This window comes from Marasmius oreades, chromosome 3 (genome assembly GCF_018924745.1).
Source record: "Marasmius oreades isolate 03SP1 chromosome 3, whole genome shotgun sequence".
Classification (NCBI taxonomy): Eukaryota; Fungi; Basidiomycota; class Agaricomycetes; order Agaricales; family Marasmiaceae; genus Marasmius; species Marasmius oreades.
In genome coordinates, this window is record NC_057325.1 from 2,820,460 (window position 1) to 2,843,618 (window position 23,159).

The 23,159-nt window shown below is 46.9% G+C and overlaps 7 protein-coding genes across 7 annotated transcripts; 3 read left to right on the forward strand and 4 right to left on the reverse strand.

Annotated features, from left to right (window-relative positions):
- Window positions 1-325: 325 nt before the first annotated feature.
- Window positions 326-2,293, forward strand: E1B28_006253 (uncharacterized protein; the record flags this gene model as incomplete). The annotated part of the gene is made up of 2 exons (XM_043150895.1): window positions 326-458; window positions 523-2,293. The coding sequence occupies exon 2, from the start codon at window positions 587-589 to the stop codon at window positions 2,291-2,293; it is 1,707 nt and encodes a 568-aa protein (XP_043011985.1). The 5' UTR covers window positions 326-458; window positions 523-586.
- Window positions 2,294-4,191: 1,898 nt separating this feature from the next.
- E1B28_006254 (uncharacterized protein) lies at window positions 4,192-5,516 on the reverse strand. The gene is made up of 6 exons (XM_043150896.1): window positions 5,473-5,516; window positions 5,016-5,416; window positions 4,846-4,903; window positions 4,688-4,789; window positions 4,561-4,630; window positions 4,192-4,487 (listed from the first exon to the last, which is right to left on the reverse strand). The coding sequence occupies exons 2-6, from the start codon at window positions 5,362-5,364 to the stop codon at window positions 4,410-4,412; spliced, it is 657 nt and encodes a 218-aa protein (XP_043011986.1). The 5' UTR covers window positions 5,365-5,416; window positions 5,473-5,516; the 3' UTR covers window positions 4,192-4,409.
- Window positions 5,517-6,421: 905 nt separating this feature from the next.
- Window positions 6,422-8,882, reverse strand: E1B28_006255 (uncharacterized protein). Its single transcript, XM_043150897.1, has 16 exons — window positions 8,813-8,882; window positions 8,647-8,743; window positions 8,250-8,589; window positions 8,184-8,191; window positions 8,005-8,121; window positions 7,785-7,945; window positions 7,707-7,727; window positions 7,604-7,646; window positions 7,506-7,545; window positions 7,328-7,443; window positions 7,261-7,274; window positions 7,138-7,195; window positions 6,995-7,078; window positions 6,872-6,920; window positions 6,706-6,773; window positions 6,422-6,644 (listed from the first exon to the last, which is right to left on the reverse strand). The coding sequence occupies exons 3-16, from the start codon at window positions 8,332-8,334 to the stop codon at window positions 6,501-6,503; spliced, it is 1,008 nt and encodes a 335-aa protein (XP_043011987.1). The 5' UTR covers window positions 8,335-8,589; window positions 8,647-8,743; window positions 8,813-8,882; the 3' UTR covers window positions 6,422-6,500.
- A 1,443-nt stretch (window positions 8,883-10,325) lies between these two features.
- On the reverse strand, window positions 10,326-11,999 carry E1B28_006256 (uncharacterized protein; the record flags this gene model as incomplete). Its single annotated transcript, XM_043150898.1, has 1 exon — window positions 10,326-11,999. The coding sequence occupies one exon, from the start codon at window positions 11,997-11,999 to the stop codon at window positions 10,326-10,328; it is 1,674 nt and encodes a 557-aa protein (XP_043011988.1).
- Window positions 12,000-12,207: 208 nt separating this feature from the next.
- Window positions 12,208-14,047, forward strand: E1B28_006257 (uncharacterized protein). Its single transcript, XM_043150899.1, has 6 exons — window positions 12,208-12,525; window positions 12,574-12,649; window positions 12,711-13,146; window positions 13,205-13,309; window positions 13,364-13,532; window positions 13,586-14,047. Exons 1-6 carry the CDS (start codon window positions 12,220-12,222, stop codon window positions 13,682-13,684), a joined length of 1,191 nt encoding a protein of 396 aa, XP_043011989.1. The 5' UTR covers window positions 12,208-12,219; the 3' UTR covers window positions 13,685-14,047.
- Window positions 14,048-14,478: 431 nt separating this feature from the next.
- On the reverse strand, window positions 14,479-16,392 carry E1B28_006258 (uncharacterized protein). The gene is made up of 8 exons (XM_043150900.1): window positions 16,177-16,392; window positions 15,785-16,117; window positions 15,458-15,733; window positions 15,255-15,410; window positions 15,035-15,205; window positions 14,946-14,979; window positions 14,823-14,890; window positions 14,479-14,765 (listed from the first exon to the last, which is right to left on the reverse strand). Exons 1-8 carry the CDS (start codon window positions 16,246-16,248, stop codon window positions 14,613-14,615), a joined length of 1,263 nt encoding a protein of 420 aa, XP_043011990.1. The 5' UTR covers window positions 16,249-16,392; the 3' UTR covers window positions 14,479-14,612.
- Window positions 16,224-19,023, forward strand: E1B28_006259 (uncharacterized protein). The gene is made up of 12 exons (XM_043150901.1): window positions 16,224-16,531; window positions 16,589-17,029; window positions 17,081-17,293; window positions 17,352-17,403; window positions 17,453-17,506; window positions 17,566-17,800; window positions 17,865-17,918; window positions 17,978-18,139; window positions 18,207-18,373; window positions 18,429-18,450; window positions 18,507-18,632; window positions 18,683-19,023. Exons 2-12 carry the CDS (start codon window positions 16,959-16,961, stop codon window positions 18,757-18,759), a joined length of 1,233 nt encoding a protein of 410 aa, XP_043011991.1. The 5' UTR covers window positions 16,224-16,531; window positions 16,589-16,958; the 3' UTR covers window positions 18,760-19,023.
- Window positions 19,024-23,159: the final 4,136 nt, after the last annotated feature.

Consider the following 23,159-nt stretch of genomic DNA (forward strand, 5'->3'; position numbering starts at 1 on the left):
AAGTATTCGATTTATCACGAATTTGAGAATCAGCTACTATAGACCAATACCACATTGTCTGTCTTCCCATAATCGTCCTTTGTCCAAACATTGTGGGCATGGAGAATGCGCGTTTTATAGTAGACGACGCTTACATTGCCATGCTGAGTCGAAGTATTATATAGTACCAACGACACTGGAGCTTATAGAATCAAAGAATCACAACTCATTACAACCATGTTTTTAGTGCGCCAGAACCGCGGACATGCACCCAATCAATACGCACGCTTAGACCTCGCGTGTTTAAGCGGCACGAGGTAAGGAGCGCCACAATTTCTTCTTCTCCCCCACATCAGCCTCTTCGATCATACGGCGTATCAACAGAGTCCGTAGTCCCAACGACTCGAAGACTTCGACCGAGCATCAGTAAGACTGCAGCGATTTGAAGACTGTAACTACCCAGCCGACTTATTCAATAGGTAATCCTAATGAGCACATTGTGGGTCTTACTGCTAATGCATTTTTATGTATCGACTTCCTCAGTGTTGAAACACGGTATCGTTGTTGTAATAGCCAAAAGTCAGAGGCAAAAATAATAGGAAGGTCAATGCGAACAAGTGCTGACTCGGGGGCTGAGCCTCCTGTTGGGAAAGGCAGTCATCATTCCGCCTTGTTGTCCGACAACCATATTGCTTCTCGTTCTCCCCGTCCAGGCTCTAGTACTGCGGTGCCCAGCATTGTTAATATTTTTCCGCAACAAACCATAACCATTAGCCCCGAGTTGGTCGAACCTCAACCTGGACCAGATTACCAGAGAATGGATTCCCCTGTTCCATCCAGCATACCTATCAAGTCCTACGTCTCTAGAGCCTTTAAATGGGTCCGTGAATTTAACTCTCTGCCATGGGTTGCTGGGGGCCCGATAACTGTCGAGTACGGTCCCGCTCCCGCTGAATCAAACCACGTGTATCGACGACCTCTGTTAGCCTGGGAAAACAAGCGCCTGAAACACGTCCTACGACACAGTCCGGAAGTAGATTTGACTGCTGGAGAATCCCCGCCAGTGTCGATACGACATCCTTCGGCCACCTTCAGGTCAAGCCCAGCACCTGATAGGCCATCCTATTATACCAATGAAAATGGACAGATATGGCCGGTTGTGGTCGCGTCTCCCCAAAATCTGTCACCTCCAGCTTTGTGTGAAAGAGAGTCATCTCTCGAGTATCTGCCGCATGCAAATGGCGTTCTGCGACCTATGACTCCACCCCCTCTGCATGCCTCTCCAGGTGGGACGTGGCGAGTTGAAGGAAACGTGCCACCGCCATCCTGGATCAACTACCACACCCCTTCGCCACCGGTAACTTTATTGGCGCCGGACGATAGAGACAGTGTTTCGATACGTGAAGCCACACGTAAGCAGGATGCGACAGTACCTCCTGGAAACATAGATGTAAGGGAGCCTTCTCAGTCTGTTCCACTTCAGTCTCCCGCACAAGTACGATCTCCGCGGGTGGGTGGTCTTGTAGTCTCCGGAAATCGCCCGCCATCATCCCCGCCAAGTAGACATTCCTCACCGGCTGAGCTGAGCACACCGCGTCGTCGATCCTTACTACGCAGAGCAAGATGCCCACTGCCCCCAATATACAACAGCGTCGGTCGAACACCACGTCGGGTATCCAATCTGGGTTCGCATAGTCCTGAGTCCCAGTCTCAAGGTCGAGCAAGTATAGGGGAGAGCCAAAACATTGAAGACAGTGTGCATGAACCAAGGAGGAGTAATGGACTGCGCAGCTCTTGGGTTGAAATAGTGAACGTGAATACGCGAGGCACTGACTCAGGCAGTACTGCGTTACGACAGGCAGCAGAGGACAGAGACTTGCAGATTGCTCGAGCTCTTCAGTTAGAGGACGAAGGGATTGCAGACTCTGATATCTCTACCCTCCCAGTACCCCCTGTTCTCTTGTCGCGGTCAAGTATACCTTTTCAACGAACTCGGGACGAGAACCTCAATCCATCGTCCTCTAGTACCTCCAACTTCCCGCTTGTACCCCACACACGGCCGCAACCCCCTCTGATTCAGTCCCATATTGTCCCGGCTTCTTCACATGGATTTCATACTGATATCCAGCTATCATCCACCTCTCCAGCCTTGTTAAACCACCCTTACTCGGGCTACGTATCAGTGCAACCACCGGCTTCAGAAGAATATGGACAACCGGTCCATGCCGGCCATAATGGATATGTTTCGTCCATAGTGCATTCAAATGCTAGGACGCGGACGCAATCGAGGTCTGGAAGTTCGAGCAGGAGGTGAATCGATCTGATGGCAGAGTTATTTCTGCGAATGCGATATGTACCTGTACAAACATATAACGTTAAACTTTCTATTATAATGGATGTAAGTGCCATAACACACCATTATGGCTACATCTGAGAAAATATATACCATTTTTTCCAACCAATGGAGCCTTTCCTTCAAAATTGTTGCCGGCGGAGGTTCTGTGATACAGTAAGGCCGGCGTCGTGCGTTCAGCGTTCACGGGTTAGTACTGGTAGTTGCTGAACCGCCATGGGATAATCTTCCCTCACAATCACTCGCAACATGTTCGCCAATGCTTCCCGCCGGTCGATTCTCGAAAAAAAAGGGCTTGGAGAGCAAAGGACGGATTACTTCAACTGTCGCGGTACTCATTTCCCTTCTCCTTCGGTCTACGCTACGCTACATCATTCCATATCTGTTCAGTAGAGCTGTTCCTTGCCTGCGTTAGAGATAAGTAAGCAGCTAAAAAAATCGAAACGATTACTTTAGTCCTTCAATTGAGATGACTCCACCCTCACACCGATATGCGCTTCGTGCGGTCGAAATAACTCCTTTTCGAAAGACCTCTGGTCAAAATGTGCGATTCAAAGCGAGAAGTAATAGATGCTAGAGAGGTAGCCGGGGAGGATTGTAGGATAGATGGTGTTGTTTACAGATAACCAGAATCAGACTGGACGAGTACCTCGACGATTCTGGTGAAGGCGTAAGTCTGGTCAGGAATCCGCCCTAAATCGGGTAAATGTAAGTATGTACCAAAATGGTTTTTGGGCTAGAAATGCACGTGTTTACGTCTCCGGCTTCTGTTCCCCACCATCATGGTCTTACGCTAAAAACTGCGATACCAAACTGGAAGCTCGACGCCTCGCTGTCTCAATGTACTGCATAGTCTCTTACCGGTCTCCCTCGATTCCATCTTGTCCTAATTTTGGCTCTGCAGTAACGCCAACCCTCGTCAACCCTGCCTTTCTAAAAGAAAAAAAAGAGAACGTTATCCCACAGTAACTGCGTCCCTGTCGTCCAACCCTTCTGGATCTGTTTTCTGATTGATCCTGTTCAATCGTCAACGCGGTCCCCCAGCGAACTCATGGCGGGGTAGATATCGAAGCGTCAGGGCAGTCCATGAATCTTTCGCTGATTATTTACATACATATGCATATGTTTTTTAATCTCATGCGATAGAACAAAACTGGCTACCTTTCTCCAAGTACCTCGAGCTCGAGTTCGCGTAGAAGGGGGTACCTTTTGATGCCGATCCGAGTGCGACGTCCTTTACACATTCTGTCAGTGGTGGACTTCCGATCCCCCCCGTCCTTCGAGGGCGTGCTCTAGCCTAGGCAATATATTCCACAATAAGGTGATGACCCCACAACGCTCTGGATGCCTGGCTTTCCGAGATTGATCCAATCGAACTTTCGCGGTGACAGTTTCAATAAGAAAGCAAGCCGGTTTTTTTGCGAATCCTGTTTGCAACTCCAAGAATTTGCAGATCTGTCGACGTTTTTTGATACATTCCAATAGCGAGCTATAAACAGAACGCGGTTCAACGATCACCCTCCCGCAGGGGTTGGCTCTGGTAGTATAAGCGGGATGCGGTAAGTAAACAAGTGGGTGGTCTACCTATGACATGTCGACCTTTTGGAAACATCCCTCTCATTCCTTGCCGTGTTCCCCCACAAATATCGGCAAGTAATTGAATGGCTTAATTGAAATAAACCCGCGTAATTTCGCCCCTCCCCACACGATTGAGCGTGGTTAAACGGACCCAGGGAACGTACATGGAAACATCCTTGTGTGTTCGACATATGCATCGCATTTCATTAATTCAATCTGAGATGATGATCTTCATTCGAGCCTTAAAAAGTTCGGAAAGACAGAATATTCCGATCGAACTTGGCTGGTAAAACGTGTGATTGTTATCTGGGGGTATACAGGTGAAGAAGAGTAATCTACAATTATATCTACAGAGTAAATAGAGTAGCGGGATACATGACTTCATTCAAAGATCATAGAGGTCATGCAGAAAATTGTCCAAATTGGCACCTTTTCATTTTTTTCACAACCATGAGATTCTCAATCCCATGGATGTACGAGTTTCGCTGTGAGGTATCCTTCATAACTTGGGGATATTTGGTTGCATCTTATTTAGAAACGCGCTTGCGATTACGCGGCCCGATTTCTTGTCAAGAATCTGATGGAAAAAAAAAAAGGAACTCATGTCAGTACTCAAAAATAGAAGAACACGTGTATACGGAATCCCTCACCTCACATCTCGATGTCATGACGCGACCTCCTAAAGATACGGAAGTACTGATGATACTTAATCGCGTACCACTTTGATGAGTGAGTCAGTCGTGGGTAAGACGGTAACCAGACAAACAAGGGACTCACATCGAAGCAGGTGCGTGGTATTGTACGTTCATTGACTGAGTGACACCCACACCATTGACATTCTGGACCAATCCCAGAACGATTAGAGGAGTGCTACAGCAGCTGGAGAGGCAAATGAGACTACGGATCGGATTTTACGGGAACTGAGTTTGGCTTACTTGTCGATGAGGTATGCTATGCAACCACCATGGAGCATTCCCGCGCCATTGAGCATATCTAATATCAAAAAAAAATAAAAAAATGATAAGCTGAACCGTCAACGGAGGGGTGGGAATGAATAGCTGAATGTGGAGTAGGTGAAGGTGGAGGTCAAAGAAGATGTACGCACACTTATTGACGGTAACTTCTGCTACTGTGGTTGCTTCCATTTTCCCTTGACGCTCCAATTTTCTATCGATATTGATATCGACGAACTTGACGTCTTTTCCGACCTGATATCCGAAGCAATGTTCGTCACCGACGCCATATGAAAAGTAGGTATTGTTGTTGAGCTGCTTCACATAGTCAGGTGCATTGCCTTGTATAGTTGATATATCGCCAGAGTCGGGTAATGCTGCAGGATCGATCCAGACTTTACTTGGTGAAGGTCGGATTGGGGTGTTATTATGCCTTGTGGATGTGGAACCGGAAGGATAAACGGAAAAGTCAGAGGCAGAAAGAGATGTTCGTGAAGCCATAGGAGGCGAGTTTGAATGGTGAGCAAATGGATCATGGCAGTTTATATAGAACCTGTTGAGAACTGAGTTGAAGGGGACTGACGAAACAGAAAATGGGAGGAGTCCCACGTGCGCCCAACCCCATTAGTGAGGAAGGGATTCTCGAAGGTTTTATACAATCCGCGAAGCACCCGCGTCCGATGTAACAGATCGATCTCTGCACATGCCATACGGCAAATCCCTACTTCGGCGTCCAGACCGGGATTCGGCGGTGGGCCTGCGGGCAGCCGGACCATCACCGGCCGCCTTTCCCTCGGTACTTGTACTCAGCCACAGCCAGCTGCCTTGCCACCCTGAGCTCCTTCAAGTAGAACACAAGTTGTCTCGTGAGTAGCCCTTTGGTATCAAGAACGAACGAAACCTGCAGCTGCAAGATATCGACCTCCCACCGTATACCTGTCATTGTGTGGCATGGTTTGGCGGCCGTCCTGCGATGGGAATCCCCTGCGGCGGTAATATTAATATTCTAGCGTGCCTGCACCTCAAGGAGCGGGTTGGCGCACTCTGACTCTGTGGTAGACTCTATTCAAATGTTGTTCCCACTGCTGTTGAGGGACGCTTTCGGGACTCACCGACAATCCTCTTCTTCTAGTTGATGTGATTATCAGCAATCGGGATCGACCTTCTCACACCCACATTTGGATGTACAAATTTAGCGTTCACATCTGCAATTAGTTAGTCTATCATTCGAGCTGGACGTGGTGTGCAGCAAACTAACGTTCCTTGGTTCATTATCTTGTCCCCCCCGCTGTGTGTCAGTTGATGCAAATCATCTCGAGAAGATATCCCAAGAACGATAGCCGTCGTTTCTTAATACTGTCGCGGAGGAACGCGTCTCTTTCGGAAACGTTTACAGTTCAGGAGGCACATTCATTGCAATTCCCATAGGGATCCGACCTCCCGCACATCATTTTTCCTCAAAGACTTCTTATGCCTCAAATAGACACCTTTAACACGAAACATCAGCTCAAGAACCCAACCTTTTTCTCACTTACGTTTTTCTGCTCAAAAAGCAAACATGGGAAATCTCAGATTCAACATATTTTACTCACGAGGGGAGCAAATTGTTACACGGTATTTGAATGCAAGTTTTGAGGTTAATCATCTGCTCTGTTTCCAGGGTCCTTTCCTTCCCCATCCAGAACTGTCTCCCCATATCTATTCTTGAAAAACACAATGTCCCCCTCGTCCTCTACAAAAACGCACTGCGTGAACGATCTCCAGAGCGCGTACAAGACACCCTATCATTCGGTTCCATCAGTCACTTGTGTCACAATTCACATCGGGGGCCGGGAAAATCACCGTTGAATCGTAATTATAGTACTCTCCGAGCACTGGCTTGATGGCTTCAGTGACCTCTGGGAGATTATCTACAGGTCAGCAGGATAAGGGGGAGGGGTCCGAAGAATTAGGACATGTCAACGAACGTCGATAAAGAAGAGAAGAAGACGCCAAGATGGGAACTCACAAAACGGTACCCCAGAAAAGAAGTGATGCGCCAAGTGGTCCGTACTGATCTAAAACCGAAATCGGTCCCCCCCACAATGGCATCAGGAATCTCGAAGGGAGGGAGAGAGCTGAACACACGTACATTGTGGAGGAAGAATCTACCAACCCATCCGAACAGTGGTCGATCTACCGTAGCCAAAGCTCCTCTCGCAAAAGTCCACTCTTTCTGCATGAGAATGTTGAAAATCAGATAAAACAGCCCCGAGACATTCAGAAAGGACATACGCGACGATAGTACGGAATCGTGGGATCACTATGCTGCAAATAGGTGAACATGACCATCCTGAGCCGGGACCAATTGATCGATCGGTATTTGAGCTCAGTCGGTAGGGAATGTTCTCTACTTACCAGTTGTGCTGGAACTGTATTACCATTGCTGGTTAGTGCATGGTCAAGGGGGAAACGGATCACGTACAAGCCAAGGTATGAAATAGTACTTGACTGCAGCATTCCACCCCTTGTAGTGAATGTACACTCCCAATATGGTCAACATGGATAAGATACCGATGTTGGAAAGTATGATAGAGTTGCCTGTCAAACAGCGCAACAGGATGAGTGTGGGGCATTAGATTCTACATATCCCAAGAACTTACGTTCCTCCGGTCTAAATAGCGGGGACGAGGGACGGTAGTGCTAGCATAAGATGCTACTCAGATAAGACGAATCGAGGTATGAGAAAAAAACAACTCACGCTCGTGAAGGGAGGGTATTTCCGGTTTCCTTTACGATTGTGCCTAAATTGTGAGTTGAAGGAAGTAAGTCAAAACACACGACGTGATAGATATTATACAAACAATAGGTAAAGTTGAAATCCACTGTATCATGATAGACTTAGCCTTCGCCAGGGGTGGGGAGAAATAGGCTGCACTTACAAAAATTGACGCACAAAAAGTTTAAATAGAGTGAAAGCGGGCGTCTCCTCCAAGATATGAGCATAATCCATTCTGACCGCCACCTTCCCGTCCGGAAGGCGAAAGTCTTTTCGAGTAGGAGGCATGTAAGTCTCATCACGTTCCATGCTATTTGTGGATTTCTTTCCACAATCGAGACGCAACTGAGAATCCGTTTCGAACATACAACATTGAAACTCACATGGTGAGTCCGATGAGTTGCACGCCACGCATAATATGGTGTCAACACAAATGTGTGCAGTAACATTCCGGCCACTGCATTTTCAATCCGAGAAGGAAATAGAGAATCGTGTCCAGCCTTTAATAAACGATCGTCAGTATACCGCACTGACTCCGAGCGGAATCACCGAGGAGACCCACATCATGCCCTAGAAAGGGTCGAGTATTAATACTAACAACGCAAACGCGGACAAGTTTGAAACTTACCTAGGCACCATATTCCGGCAAAAGCGAAGCCTTGCCATCCCCAGTACAAAAACCAGAGTAAGGGCTTCAAAATCGTTGACGCCATTTGAGGGGAATATAGCAAATAGGAGAGCACTCGCCATCGGCTCGCGGTATATACGACTATGTCGATCTTAGTCGCGAAAAAGTAGAAGAGGAAGGTTACGGCCAGATGCCTAAGGATGTAGAAGAGGCTTTTAGAGGTCGACTTGAGGAATAGGTGCTTCGGGACTACAGAGTATAAGTCCGCAAAGGAGATAGTCGGTGGAACGATCGACGCAAGGCGTCGTCGTCGTTCATATTCAGGTCCGTCTTGGAAAAGCTGATACCAAGTCATGGAGATGTAGGCGAGGGGAGACGAGCAGAGGATGTTACCTACTCGAGCTACAGTATTAAAGAAACTTCACCCTGGTTCCTACACCGAGATGACCAAGACATTTATTCACATCCCGGGTTTGAATGTCGGTGAATGCAGTCTGTAGCGAACGGGATTATGATTATGATCAGATATAATCAATCTGACGGCTAACTCGAAGTAGCGATACCTTGATGAATGTCTGCATCATAATGCTGTTATCGTATACCTTGGCAGTACCGGATAAAACAAGAACAAAACGTTCCTTTTTTACTCAGTCTAGCCACGTCCGTCAATTTTAGTTTCCCACGATATCTTTTGAAATCGAATACAAATAAATACACCAAATAGAGGAAGCCGGCAAGCCTACTTCGACCTGTCAAGGCAAGTATATGGTCCAAGAAGGGTTTAAATTCCTAATAATAATATGAAAACAGCTGCAAAGATATCAATTCCCGCGAGTCAGCATCTTGATAATAAAAATAAGAATGCACAGAAGCATTCTAAACGAACGGACCTCATATACGTCCGAGGTCCTAGATTTGAGAGATTGACCGCCTTTCGGATCATTCTTCATGTTGAAGGGGCAAGGGAAGAAGGGTAACAATTGATGTACTGCTATGACCCACAATTGAAGGTGATTTTTCATTCACACATCACATTTTCATTTTGATCCATTCAATGCCCTTGGGGCAGCACTGGAGTTGAGGTGAACAATGAACCGAAGAATCAACTCACTGACTCGTTGACCTAGGAGCAGCTGGTACGGTGTAGCGTCATGCTCTTGAAACGCAAATGGACGGTACGTCGAGCAAAACGATGTTATCATCATCGGAGTCCCCATTCAGAGGAACTTTAGATGCCAGCCAGATTGGAATTTAATGACGGAAAGGTTGATCCAAGGACTTACTTACTTTTAAACCTATTGGGGCACCCCACTGACCACTGCACCTGACACCCCTCAATAAATTGGCGCTCTTCATGAGTACTTGAGCATATCCAACGTGTTCAACTCACCAAGTATAGGCGGAGAAAGTTGCAAAATGGGGTTTGGAGGATGTCAAGTGGACCGGGAAATGTAACATTTCTCGATTCGAAACAAAGAATCCGAGCACAGGTGGTAAAGGCGCAGATGAAGTAATACGGAGGATTGTGAGTATGTATGTAATCCAGCTGTAAAAAAAATTGATGAAAAATGACTGAAGACGTGAAATACAAGTACCTATCTTGAAGTGAAACTGCATCGCCGCAGAGTTCCTCCTGCCAGATCATACGTCCTAGCAGATCGGGCCCTCAAAGTTGCTATTCAGGCGTTGCATGCCAATGTAGTGGACTTGTGAGCACTCAGCAATCAAAGCGTTCGGTTATCGAAGTGTCGACTTGTTCCATTCCTATGTGAGTTCACATACTCTTTGCCAATCTGGTGTGCTCAAGACACATGAGGTCGAGAGTAAGTCATGTAGGAAGAGTGAAAACCACGCGCGACCCGAAACTGTGAGTCACCGAATCTCTGAGTACCTATGGACGAACGCGCGATTTTCGAACCTCACGGAAGAGCTCAGAAACAGAGAAGGGAAACCTTCGATAGATGGAGAGTTCACCGGTAACACCGACATCCGACAGTAGTTGCGATAGAATTTCATTAATCTGAGCCCCGTACGACTTCAGGTCACCGTTAGGCATCACCCTTTAACCGGTAAACGTTATCCTACTTCTCGATCCCGTTTCAGACTTCCCTTCCCCCTCAGACGCTCAACTTCCGCATGACATACCCGCGCTTCGTCGAAGAGTAGTATGCCGGTGCCCTTCCCAGTCAGTGTATCACGGACACCTGATCCTTGGGGTAGAAGTACCTCGCCTTCGGTTGCTTCTGCAACAACAGCTTCAACTACTGCCTCAACTTTCGCCACCTCCGAAGGGTAAATAGATTCATGCTCTCCAGAAGCGTAATATTCGAAGAACTTGTCCACTTCTGCGTTGAATTGACCCCCAGACAACTCCAATGAATTCCTGACTCCTTGCAAGAAAGTTGATATAATAGCAAGGTTGTGACCAACCAGCAGTGCATATGAGGACATCTCGTGTGTGTGGAGTAAGTGGTGGATGTAAGCACGAGTATGTGGTGTACGACTCCTTGGAGGCGATTTCAAGTCGTATAACGGAGGGTCATCGACGCGACTGTGCCGTATTACATCTTCTGAACTACAGGAAGAAGGGGCACATGTGAAACAAGGACATGTCACTGAAGAGTTGGAATTCAAGAGTCGAGTGCAGTCCATCCGATAACGAACATCGTAAAGATTATGACCAATATCCCGCTTACTGCCTCGTATTTTCGGAGACGTTCCGGAACCTGAATCGATTTTGGAGTTTATGGGTGCCTGGGGGGGAGGAAACTCAAAGTCCAGAGCGATACCCCACTGCGCAAGCTTAATGACCCATTCTGCACCAAACAAGTCTATCCCTACATCCCTAATTAGGTCGAGCATGTCGTGAGGACCTCGGATCATATCCACCCCTGTAGAGGGGGATAAACCAGTGGCGGGTGGAATGGTAAGAGTGGAGAATGTCGTAGAATGGGCTATACGCAATTTCTTTTCGTTGAGACCGTCAAGTGAAGCCTTGATTTGCTCGATGGATCCGTCGACGGCATAGCCTGAGATGGCATCGTCGAGACAAGAGAGGCGCAACGGCTTCAATGTATGGACATCGGTGGGATGAAGCGGCTCGATAAGTGTATGCGCAAAAGCTGATCTAGCTTGGTTACTTTGGCCACCAGGCATCTGCAATATAATAGATGGTGCTGAAGCCTGTGCATTATCCTCTGCATCGCAAGGTTTTAATAGTTGGACCAACCATTCGGCCGTTCTTTCTACGCTTTTTATCAACCTTTTCTGGGAAGCTACCGGCTGAACATCTGCCAGAGCGTACACTATATCTGGTTTCGCGAGAGATGTGTATCGCCGGTACTCCTCCGGTGTAACCTTTCTGGCTCCTCTGATGCACCAAGCGCTCACATACTTTGCAGCATTGGACGGCATCTCCCTCCCATCACTCAAATCTCGAAGTGACATACTGATAACATGTCGATCGTGTCTGAAGCCCAACAAATCGTGAAGAGAGAGACCTAGCGTAGGGATCGGAGGTTTGCATTCGAGGAAGGATTCGTAAGGAACGTGTATCCAGGAAATAGATTGGGTTCGAAGAACATTGTCACGAGAAAGATGTGGAACAACACCTCGAGAGGTGGGGGTAATGAGGTTTGGGGTGGTTATCTTGACGCCATTTTTGCAGACCAAAGACCCTAGACGGGGTCCAAACAAAGACGTAGAACTAGAACTGGAAGCTGAGGAAAGGTTTTCGAATGACAGGAACATCCCCCAGCTTGTTTGTCCGAGTCTGTGTGGGAATTTGGGTCAATTTATTCAACGATTATACTCGTGTCAGAGTGAATACCTGCAACCAACGCACTACTTGGCCTCTCACTGGGGTACTACAGAGGAAATGATAGTGAGATGTACATACACAAAAAAAAAATACCTTCACGCCGTGATAGCCTACAGGTAGTATGACTAAGCAATCAGATATTTTTTTCCGATGGCCACCATAGTCGTCGAGGCAAAGCCCCTACCAAAATCATACAATCTCCCTCAGGCCCCCAAAACCCGTATTTCTGCGCCCACAACTCGTCGATTGATATCCTCAGGGCCCGCCTACTTATCCCATCTTCGCCTTACTCTGAACCATAACAATTCATTCGAAGAACAGGACGCCTACGATGAAAAAGAACGTCAGCGACTTGAAGAACTTCAAGGCTCGTCTTTGAACGGAGAAGATGATCTCGGGGTTGGGGACGAGCCCGAAACTGAAGAGATTTTATCACTAGATCCAAAGGAATGGAAGGTAACGTTTAACCGCTCATGTTTTTGATATACCTAATAATCCCCCAAGAAACACGATTATTATGCAGTCCTCGGTCTCTCTCACCTTAGACACGAAGCAACGCCAGAGCAAATTAAGATTGCTCGTGCGTCTCCTTTTCTGTTCAACTTACACGCGTTAATCGTAGGATTCTTCTGTGCATCTAGACCGCAAAAAAGTTCTTAAGCACCATCCAGACAAAAAGGCCACCTCGACCTCGACTTTTACTCCGACGACCTCTTCGCTCCTCGGACTTAATATGAATACAAATGACGATGCCTTCTTCAAATGTATCCAAAAGGCGCACGAAGTACTTACCCATCCTGAAAAACGACGCCAATTCGAATCCGTAGATCCAGAGTTTATCGAACAGTCTGAAGACGTCCCGGCTGCTGCTGCGGCCAAGAAAATGGATTTCTTCGAGACGTTTAGGCCTATCTTTAAGCGGGAGGCCAGGTTCTCGAGGAAACAACCCGTTCCGATGTTGGGAGACTTCGATGCAAGCAAGGAGCATGTTGAAGGATTTTACGATTTCTGGTACAAATTTGATAGCTGGAGAAGCTTTGAGTGGTGGGACAAGGAGGTTAACGAAGGGAGCGATAAGTAAGATTGATTCCATGTCAATCTGAATAACTTCTTACGCGTCCTTTTTCACCCCCAGCCGTGATGACAAGCGTTACACTGAGAAGAAGAACAAAAGCGAGCGTGCACGTAGAAAGAAGGAAGATATCGCACGCCTCCGACAGATTGTCGATCTCGCTCTGAGGTGAGTCGTGCCACCAGAAACTATATTTTTTCCGTACTGAGCAGTCTTCTCAAGCCTTGACCCTCGTATCAAGCGTATCAAAGATGAGGAAAAGGCGGCTCGTGAGGCGAAAAAGCTTGCTCGTTCTCAGCCCGCGTCTGGAACCAATACTGGTGCGAATACACCAAAGAAATCCAAACAGGAGGAAGAAGAAGAGAAGAAGAAACAGGAAGAAGCGGAAAAGGCGAGTCAAAAAGCCATCAACATCGTTTCCGGCACTGACTTCACATATTATAGACGGCCAAAGCAGAGGCTAAAAAGGCGAAAGCTGCCGCTGCCAATGCTGCAAAGAAGGCTAGGCGTCAACAACGAGCCGCTGAATCAGGAGCTGCTTAAGATGTTGCTGAGGTTGTTCCTTTCCCATTGTGACATATGTCCTTCGCTAATTCGTGGTGTTCCAAAGACGAAGATCTCTCAGGTTCTTAGGAAATGAAAAGTAGATGTTGTGCTTTGTACACCCGATGCAATTCATAGAGAGGCTTTCCAACCCCCAAGTCTAACCTGTAGGCCGTCGATCTTGATGCGTTTCCCGTAAACAGCAAATTGATTCGTACCGAGGGTTTTCACAACAATGGATGGTGGACGTGCAGTCCTGGTGTCATAATTCAGACCAAAACAACCTTCCGTGTGGACTTGATCGAGCTAATGGTCGGATTACCCTCTCGTAAACTTTTACGCATTGCAATTACATCGGATGCAGCCTGTGCGAATAATAATGTTGAGCATATCCCTATGCGAAGTCAAATCTTCGCGTTGATGCACGCCCCACTTAATTAGTGGCACACCGGATAGACGACTTAGTGTTACATATATACTCCAAGCACGGTGTTCAGAGAATTGCGGATCGTCAAACATCATCGATCGACCCTGTTCGAGCCGTCTGTCGTCGGCGAACTGTAGGAACCGAAAGCATGCAAATACTAGGAACTGTCAGTATCGGCATAGTCTAAACCGCGGAAAACATACACCACGTTCGGAAATAGCTAAATTGGTGCTGCATAGGATGTTTATTGTACAAGAAGACGTCCACTTGCGGATAAGTACATACGACACCTGGGAGAGAATGATAAAGTGAGTCACGCCTGCTCGCCGATCACTTGGATCATTGGTCCTCAGTTCAATAAACGAGTTTACAGAAAATGCACAACTTTATCATTGTGTAAATAAATAGAATTTACTACTTGGATTCGACAAAATACGTTTTAACATGCTGAAAAGCCAGTATCGAGAAGTGTAAAGCGGAAGAAGTACTGAAACTATGAGCTCAACTTAACTTCCCTTTGGTTGGGCGGTCCAAAGCGTCTTTGGCTAGTTCTCTCGCTGCTTGACCTTCTCTGTTCTTGTAGAAAACGATGTCACCATCGTCCTCTATGAAGATGCATTGCGTAAAGGTTCGGTACAGGGCGCGGAACGTGTTCTATGAGAGAAGATTTTATCAAGGCCGAGAAAGGACACCAGTAAACAAAATGCTCACGGTAGAATCATAGTTATAGTCGTCCTTCAGGACCTTTTTGATTGCGGCTGTGGAAATAGGTTGATTGTCTATTTAGATGAGATGATAAGTACGATCCGGAAAGACGTGTGATCGAGAGCTTACAGAACGGAATAGAGGAGAACAAGTGGTGAGAGATCTTTATAAGAACTTCAGCATCGCTCAAGTATATCTAGTCGGAAGGCGAGACTTACGTGGTCGTGGCTGACATTGTGAAAGAAGAAACGACCGAGCACCCCGAGTAAAGGTCTATCGACAGTATTGACAGCACCTCGGACGAAAGACCATTGGTTTTGACGCAACATGGGCACAGTGGGATCGGAGTGATGGAGATAGGTCAGCATCACAATCCAGTGGTTGACGAGCTACAGCGCGAGTGTCAGCAGGGTTGATGAACATGGCGATTCCACTTACTATGTAGGGAATGAAATACATCTTGATGAACGTAGAAGTACCGACCTGCCTCGACCACAGATAGAGTACAGAAGCCATGAAGGAAATCCCCAAGTTGGACGCGATGACACCGGGTCTGTCTTTTGGCTTGAAAAGGGCCGAAGAGGGAAAGAGATGCTGGACGGCTAGTCAGTGAAAGGACTGTAGTATCGGCATGCACTCACGTTTGTGCCAGCAGGGTGTCGCGGACTACCTGAAATATCGGTCATCAAGTAGATCTGCCATCCCACAAGTTGCATGATCAACAGACGACCAAGCGTGTAAATCGGTGTCTCCTCGAGTATTTCGTGGTAGTCTCGGCCGGTTGCTTGAGATTCAGACGGGAGGCCATAGTCCTTACGAGTACGGGGTACGTAGTTCTCGTCCCGTTCGATAGATGTCGTTGCTTTGTGATGAGCGTGATGGGAGGCCCTCCATGCAAAGTAGGGGGCAAGAACAAACTAGAGATCGGATAAGAAGCAGCGCAAATCGCAAAGTCTGGCACCACTTACAGTATGAAGACTGAAGCCAATGAGGTGATTGACCCACTTGTGTGGAGACACGTTGCCATGTCCAGCCTCATGGGCCATACACCACCACCCAGCGAGGGCAACACTTTGACAGAACCAGTAGGTTGCCCATGCTGACCATTTGAAAACTGTACCAACGATCTGTGGGAGACCGTAGTGGGCTACGAGACTGTGGGAGATAGGTTCGATGAACCAGCCGAGTTTGTAGATAATGACGGCACATATAACATCCCGAGCAACATAAAGTAGCCCTTTGAACGTATCTTTCTCGAAGAGATGTTTTGGGACAGCGGCATGAAGATCAGCTATGGCTACCTGTAGAACTAGAGGGTGAGTATGCGACGGGAGGGACTCTGCCATAGCGATGGAATGACCTTGGTAGGCGTGAACGGCTTGGCCTTCCTAGCGTTGTATTCTGGACTGTCTGCAAAGAGGTTGGAGAGCATTGAGGTCGAGGAAAGGGTGCGGGGAGACCTCCATATATCTGGTGACCACTTTTTATGATACAAGCATGATTCCGATCCGACGAGAGGACCTAACGTCTGATTTTGCTAACCCACCATTGTGTCCACCCGATTGCAGCATCGGACCTGTTGAAAGGAAGAATCAAGATTATGTAATAATAAACTGACTTCGCCACATCATTTCATCGCATGCTCGCATTGCTCAAAATTTTTCCTATCCCTCAACAGGCTATCCCAATGAGTCAAGCTGCATTCCATATCTTCGGTAATTTCTTTTTGATAGTACCGATTGCAATCTCATGCTCCATTTTGTGGTTCTCAGGAATCAGAGGTGCGGGAAGGACCCAAGTTCCAAAAAGAGGCGTGTACAGTATTCATTCCGGAAGCCATCAAGGGCATGGCATTCAAAATCAAGTCTCCGATCCAGTTCGTTTTTTGTTTGGCTCACTAACAAACTCCAATTGTGTTGGTCCGCAAAAGAAATCGGCTGTGCTTCCTATAATCCGTGGACAAAGGCTATGTTCGTTCACCATGACATGTCAACTACTTGGTCGGGACTATCGTTGTGCGGAGAGTCTCAATCTGGTATGAGGGCATACAGGGTGATAAACTCTTAAATACCAACCTGAATCCGCTATATGGAATCCACAACTATCTTCCTCTGGTTCTGAGTTCCGACCTTCTTGTTCAAGATGTCTTCTCTCTCAAATGCTTCCTCTGATCGCGACGAGAAGGACCTACCAGTATTTACACCTATGCCTTGGTTTGTCGTCCTTCTTACAGTGCTTATCCACGCTGATCGCAATGTATGCAGGTCTCTTCAGGAAATCCGAGAGGCCATACCATCGCGGCTCTTTGTGAGAGATACTGCTCGTGGGCTGCGCTATCTCTTCCGAGACGTTGTGCTCGCCTCCGTACTATGGCATTTGGCCTCGTACATCGACCCTATCTTCAAGAACCCCGCAGTTGTGCAGGTTCTCAGGCCTGTGGGGGCGGAACTCCTTCGATGGTCCGCCTGGTCAGTCTAGTGAGTCGAAGATCCCATCAGTTTACTGCATCTACTGACAAACATGTTCTCAATATAGCTGGTGGTTCCAAGGTCTTGTATTCACTGGGTTATGGGTTATTGGCCACGAAGTATTGTCAACATTTGGCCGCTAAATGTCGATTCTAATTGTTATTTCAGTGCGGACACGGTGCCTTCTCTGACCACAGATCTGTAAACGACACGCTCGGCTTCGTAAGTTTTCCACTAATACATTCACCTTCATGAGCTGATTTTTCATCTGCTGTTGATAGATCCTCCATACTGCTTTGTGGACCCCGTATTTCAGCTGGAAAATATCTCATCACCGTCATCATTGCAATCATGCTTCAATGGAACGAGATGAAGTTTATGTCCCAAAGACTAGAAGTGACCTCGGGATCCCTCACGAGCATTCAATTGACTGGGACGAACTCTTTGGGGATACCCCCATCTACACGCTTTTTATGCTCATTCGCCAGCAGCTACTCGCTTTCCCTGCGTACTTGCGTAAGTTATATTCGATTTCCAGCGATGGCCGCAACTAACTTTAACTTCTGCATACTATAATCAGTTTGCAACGTCTCTGGGCAGAAAAACTATCCGAAATGGACAAATCACTTTGATCGTAAGTCGCTTATTCTTCGTCCTGGCTTGGCGGGCTGATCAGAAATACTAACCCTTTAGCGACCTCCATCCTATTCACCAAGGAACAGCGAAATGTGGTAATGATGTCCAACATCGGCATCGCTGCTATGATCTATTCCGTCTCTTTGGCCAGCTCTATGTACGGCTTTTGGGAAGTTGTTAAATTTTACGGTATCCCTTGGCTCGCCGTTACGCATTGGTGTGAGTATCAGACCACAACTTCTGTTTCTTCCGAGTCAGATCTGACCGCTCCTTCAATATTATTCAGTCATCATGATCACTTATCTACACCATACGGATCCTGCCTTACCCCATTACCGTGGACAGGAATGGAATTATCAACGTGGAGCCGCAGCTACTGTCGACAGAAACTTTTTGGGATGGCAAGGTCGCTTCTTTTTGCACGACGTCGCCCATTTCCATGTCATTCACCACGTAAGTCCTCATCTTGCTCCGCATCATGTATCCGCATCTAAAGCGCTGCGGACAGTTCTTCCCCAAAATGCCTTTCTGTAAGTGATTGTCAATGCTACACTGACTTGGCCGTCGCTGAACGAGCTATCTTCAGACCATGGAGAGGAAGCCACTCAACATCTGAAGGCTTTCATTGGGAATCACTATTCTTATTCCGAGAAACCAGTGTTCGCAGCCCTCTGGGACAACTACAATGAATGCCAGTTCGTTGAGGATAAAGGTGATTGCGCCCGCATCTGTTTGCAGTATCGTGTCTCATTTGTGTTCTAGGCAATGTCCTGTTCTATAGGAACAAAAAGGGCCAAGCTGTCCTTCGACCCGCCAAAGTTGAGAGCAAAGAACTCTGAATAAAAGTCGCTCCCGCTGAGTTGCACTTCGGGACACCGTGACCCAGTGAGGTTGGTCAGTGATTGTGTGCGGTTCGTAACTCAATGTGATGAGTCTCTTGAGACGGTTTCAGCATTATTACAAGGGTACAAAGGTACTACCTATCTAATTTATCTATCTCATAAATTATCTATCGATTGGAACCGTTAGTAGTTGCAAAATGTATATACATAGCTGTGGCATGGCTTGATCTCGCCGACTTTGAATCTCAGTACCTGACTGTATCTCAGTGGAAGTATGACTTTGAAGCGAGCCGCATCTCAAAATTATTCACACGTCCACAAGTTCGGTATCCATTTATGATTGAAATCCTCAAATTTCATGACATTTTTAACGCAGATAAAGATAATTCCATGATATTTGGATAGTAGAGGTCGATTCTTCCCAGTATCAAAATGATGAAATGAGCGAGGCATGAGGCAGAAATTGAAACATAGACCCGACTCGGACCCCTAACTCAAGTTCGCGAACTTGTTAGATCGTTCATCTCGTTACACTCCGTTCGCAATGATACACAAGTTGAACCGGCTCTTGAAACCGTGAATCTAAGTCATATCTGGATATCAGGTTTGTAAAAGAGCAACTGGGTAGTAGTAGATGGTCTCAGCATTGTCTGTTGCAATCTCAGGCTTGGCATTTGGGCACTTTGATGGCGCGGTTGCCCCTGGTTTTGGCGGGTTTTGGCGGGTTTTTGGATGGGAGTCACACAACCGCACCACCCGACAATTCCACACAACCTCACAATCCACATCAAATCCACATAAGTAAATTGTACATTAATCAATAATTTTATTTATACATCAGTTCAAAATCTGCCAAAAGGATGAATTAAAAGAGTTACTATAATTTAGAATGGTGTTATGGTGAGTGGTGAAGTTTAATGGTAGAGATTTTGGGTGGTCAGACAGGTCCATCAATCGATTGCGAATAAACGGACTGGGGTTGCTGATGGCGTGGTTGTCGGTTGTTTCGGGCAATCAAAGTGCCAAAATGCTGATATGAGGCCTTGAGACCCGATGAGGCCTTGAGACCCGAGCGGATGCCAATCACATATGTTCCTATCTATCTATCTATTTATGACTGAAACTATGGACTATATTGTTTACTAATTATACCTAGTTTTTCAGTAGTACACACCTTTTCGTGTATTATTACAAGGCTATTACTGATCGCCTAAAAGTCTACCGGCTCTTTAGAGGGTCGAGATTGCTTTCAGGTTGTGTTGGTAGTTCCAGCAGTTCCGAATTCTGGGACCACGCCGTGTAGTCCATCTATCTATCTATTATTGTGGGTTCTTCTTGCCAGCTGACTTGATCACTATCTTTTTTTTTCCCTCTCGTTTATACGCCCTACTATGTATATACATATGTAGCGTGTACTTAACACTTTATGAATCTAGCTCGTCTTGATCACTATCAAACTCTGGAAAAGTCTACTAGACGCAAAGCCTCTATAACGAGAAACATATAAACTTGGCAAATGAGTGCAACTGTCTAGAATTCTATTGAATCGGAGCTCCTAGCATTGAGACCAAGCTGAATAGCCGGGGAGTTGTAAAGCGCGGTGGGCGGGTCGCTAAGTTCCCCTCCCGTGCCAAGAAGTTTGCAACTTCGATAACTTCGATACAGAAAGTAAGTGGAGTTCGAGTCGGACGGATTCTTGAACGAGACCCCAGTGTCGACTCGAACGTTAAGCAGGCCTCACGGCCTCTGGATAGTGATCATTCAATATTCAATATCCAAGTTCAAGTGCCTCCGGGTGCCGGAGGGTTTGCGGATGACACATTCGTCAACCGTCATGCAATACTTTTGTGTCGGCTGCTTGAGCTGTATAGATCAGGCGTCCGCTCCCGTTTGCCATCGATTGAACCTCCGCGGCGTTCGATGATCACAGCTGAAAGATTTGGTTTAGTATCCCTACAAGTATGCCCCTGGATGGTGCTAAGTGGCAATACCACCCAAGATTGGTACCACTCCAAGTTCCAGCCGTGTTCCTTATTTCGTGGCCAAGCATCGTAGATAGATAGATGGATTACACGGCGTTGTCCCAAAATTCGGGAACTTCCGGAACTACTAACGCAACCTGAGAGCAATCTAACGCCGTGATGCTTATGCGGAGAATAAACGCCTTCATTGAAATCAGAACATATCCTCGTTCCGTCTTTGTTTAGCCGCGGCGAATGGGATACCGAGAAGGTCGCAAGGATCCTAGTGAGTACTCCAAAGTCACAGGGAAGACAGGGAAGACAGGCACCAACGGGAAGTAGAAATCTAGTCGATCCAATTTGCGAGTGTCTCGAACCAAGTTCAAATCGCCCCGCCGTGTCATAGCGTGACACGCAGTATAGAGCCGACTAAGTCGCTCTCTTCGTCGACGCGTCCCAATTAAATGCATGAGCAAGGTCCGCGGCTCAGGACGGCTGTCCGTCGTCGACGAGGACCTACAAAGGAGAAGAAGTATCGACAGGCCGAACCTTTTCGTCCACAACTCTATATTGCTTTGTGGTGTTTGTTCACTGACAACAATATTTCTTCAATATCCGGCAATGCGCTTCGAATGGATACCTCTGAACACCATTATCTGAGTTCCCAACCAGTTCAACTCTCGAGTTAAACTGGTGTTTGAGGGGCGATAAAGGCAGTGACATATCATGTCAGATTAATATCACGAACTGGACTAGGGGATGAGGAGGACGATAATCTGATGTGGTAGCAACTCAATTTTCAAAGGTCCGTTGCTGAGTCGCTTGACTTGGTAGATTCGAACTCATGTGAAGTTGCAATTGTTGAGAATGTCCAAATTGGCCCTTTGAATGAGGCTTCCTTCGAGGCTCAGTTCCTTCCGATGGCTGTCCAGATTTCAGTCATCCAAATCCAAAAGGTTCATCTCGATGGGGAGGTACTTACCGTATTCCAACAATCGCTTATTGTTCTGATGTGGGGCCCCACATGCTTGCAGTAGACTCGAGATTTAAACTGGTTGGGACTTCGGATGATAGTGTTTCAGAGGTAATCCATACGATGGTGTCCCTGAAGCTGAGTGAAGATTCGACCACCAAAAGAATTAAAGGAAAGCGTGGCGAATAAGCAGTTTCGTGAGAAGTCATGAACTTATGGGCCGAGTTGTTGTTCTTTACGAAATGAAGGTAGTCCTACATACCTATACCTCAGTAGTTTGCTAACGTTCATGCCAGATGGTCTTGCCGGCACCGTCGTCATGCGTCGACGATCTCCGGACTCCACGGAGAGGACATCGATCTGACTGGCCCTGCAAGCCACTCGAGACACTTGTTGACTACCTATAAGGAGGTGTAAGGGAGCGGGAGATGCTTGATGTTAACCGAGGTTCAGACTGTTCCAGAACGTTTAGAAAAGGTGTGTTTGGGGATGGGCGGTTTCTGGTCGAGAAATCCGGTTCGTTAAACTGGCCGTCGATTGAAAAAAAAGAAATAAACACACTTCGAAATTTGCTTGCTGGCGCGTGTGTCTATGTTACCATATAGCCCTATAAAGTACCCGATCGAGCTTTACCCCACCCGAATCGGATAATAGGACTTACGGCGAACGGCAAGCTCAATTACATTCGTGCCCTGCGAATACACCATGCATTCTGGAGCGGAAAGCCGGGAAGCAAGCTTTCTAACAGGCCAACGTTCAGCCCTGTGCGGCTACTAAGGAACTGGGTTTCATCGGTATAGAATGGCGTAACTGTATATGAGTAGAGTTGAAGTACTTTGTTCTTTGGATGGTAAGTATTGTACAAATTATTCGAACCTGAGGCTGGTACCGATGTCTTCGAATATGTTAGCCTTGGTGACGGTCTGAATATGACACATGTCGCACCGTATGTTATTGCAAGTAGTTATACGGGATTGACACAGGGCAATGCGTTTAGCAAGGTCTTTCAGAACGGGGAATGAGTAGCTTCGGTGATGGATTGCGGAGGGGCCTCCGTTGCTGCCAGTCCTGCGCACACCGGATCTACTCTCCGAAATTATCAGAGCCCGCTCGGTGACGCTACACGAATAAACAGCTCAACAATATTAGCTTGACAGAAAAGGTGATCTGATCTTCAACTTCAGCTTTTCAAGCCTGGTAGCAGGCACCTCCAAAGCCCACGAAGTTGTGCGTATCTTGATATCCAAGCGGGCTGCAGGAAGTTTGTGCTCCAGCTGAGCTCACCGGGAGTTAAGTAAGTTGTTTTTGTTGGTCTTCAAGTTTCGACTGAAGCCTTCAGCCATTTATTGAATTTTGATATGTAGATGAGCACTGTCTCTGGTGTAGGCTAGGACCCCTGTTAATAGGGCCAGATGCCTGACCCGGTTCCGGATAAAATTGGGGGGGGGATTTTGAAATCCCTG

Coding starts and splice junctions, on each gene's coding strand:
- E1B28_006259 (XM_043150901.1), top strand. CDS start 16,959: ATGTCTTCTCTCTCAAATGCTTCCTCTGATCGCGACGAGAAGGACCTA. Junction 17,404..17,452: donor TATGGGTTATTGGCCACGAA/GTATTGTCAACA, acceptor TTGTTATTTCAG/TGCGGACACGGTGCCTTCTC. Junction 18,633..18,682: donor CCAGTTCGTTGAGGATAAAG/GTGATTGCGCCC, acceptor TTTGTGTTCTAG/GCAATGTCCTGTTCTATAGG.
- E1B28_006258 (XM_043150900.1), bottom strand. CDS start 16,248: ATGCTCTCCAACCTCTTTGCAGACAGTCCAGAATACAACGCTAGGAAG. Junction 15,734..15,784: donor TTGGCTTCAGTCTTCATACT/GTAAGTGGTGCC, acceptor TCCGATCTCTAG/TTTGTTCTTGCCCCCTACTT. Junction 15,206..15,254: donor TGTATTTCATTCCCTACATA/GTAAGTGGAATC, acceptor CTCGCGCTGTAG/CTCGTCAACCACTGGATTGT.
- E1B28_006257 (XM_043150899.1), top strand. CDS start 12,220: ATGGCCACCATAGTCGTCGAGGCAAAGCCCCTACCAAAATCATACAAT. Junction 12,650..12,710: donor AGAGCAAATTAAGATTGCTC/GTGCGTCTCCTT, acceptor CTGTGCATCTAG/ACCGCAAAAAAGTTCTTAAG. Junction 13,533..13,585: donor AACAGGAAGAAGCGGAAAAG/GCGAGTCAAAAA, acceptor CACATATTATAG/ACGGCCAAAGCAGAGGCTAA.
- E1B28_006255 (XM_043150897.1), bottom strand. CDS start 8,334: ATGGCGTCAACGATTTTGAAGCCCTTACTCTGGTTTTTGTACTGGGGA. Junction 7,946..8,004: donor CAACTCATCGGACTCACCAT/GTGAGTTTCAAT, acceptor GATTGTGGAAAG/AAATCCACAAATAGCATGGA. Junction 7,444..7,505: donor GCTATTTAGACCGGAGGAAC/GTAAGTTCTTGG, acceptor GCTGTTTGACAG/GCAACTCTATCATACTTTCC.
- E1B28_006254 (XM_043150896.1), bottom strand. CDS start 5,364: ATGGCTTCACGAACATCTCTTTCTGCCTCTGACTTTTCCGTTTATCCT. Junction 4,631..4,687: donor TACCACGCACCTGCTTCGAT/GTGAGTCCCTTG, acceptor CACTCATCAAAG/TGGTACGCGATTAAGTATCA. Junction 4,488..4,560: donor TCATGACATCGAGATGTGAG/GTGAGGGATTCC, acceptor TTTTTCCATCAG/ATTCTTGACAAGAAATCGGG.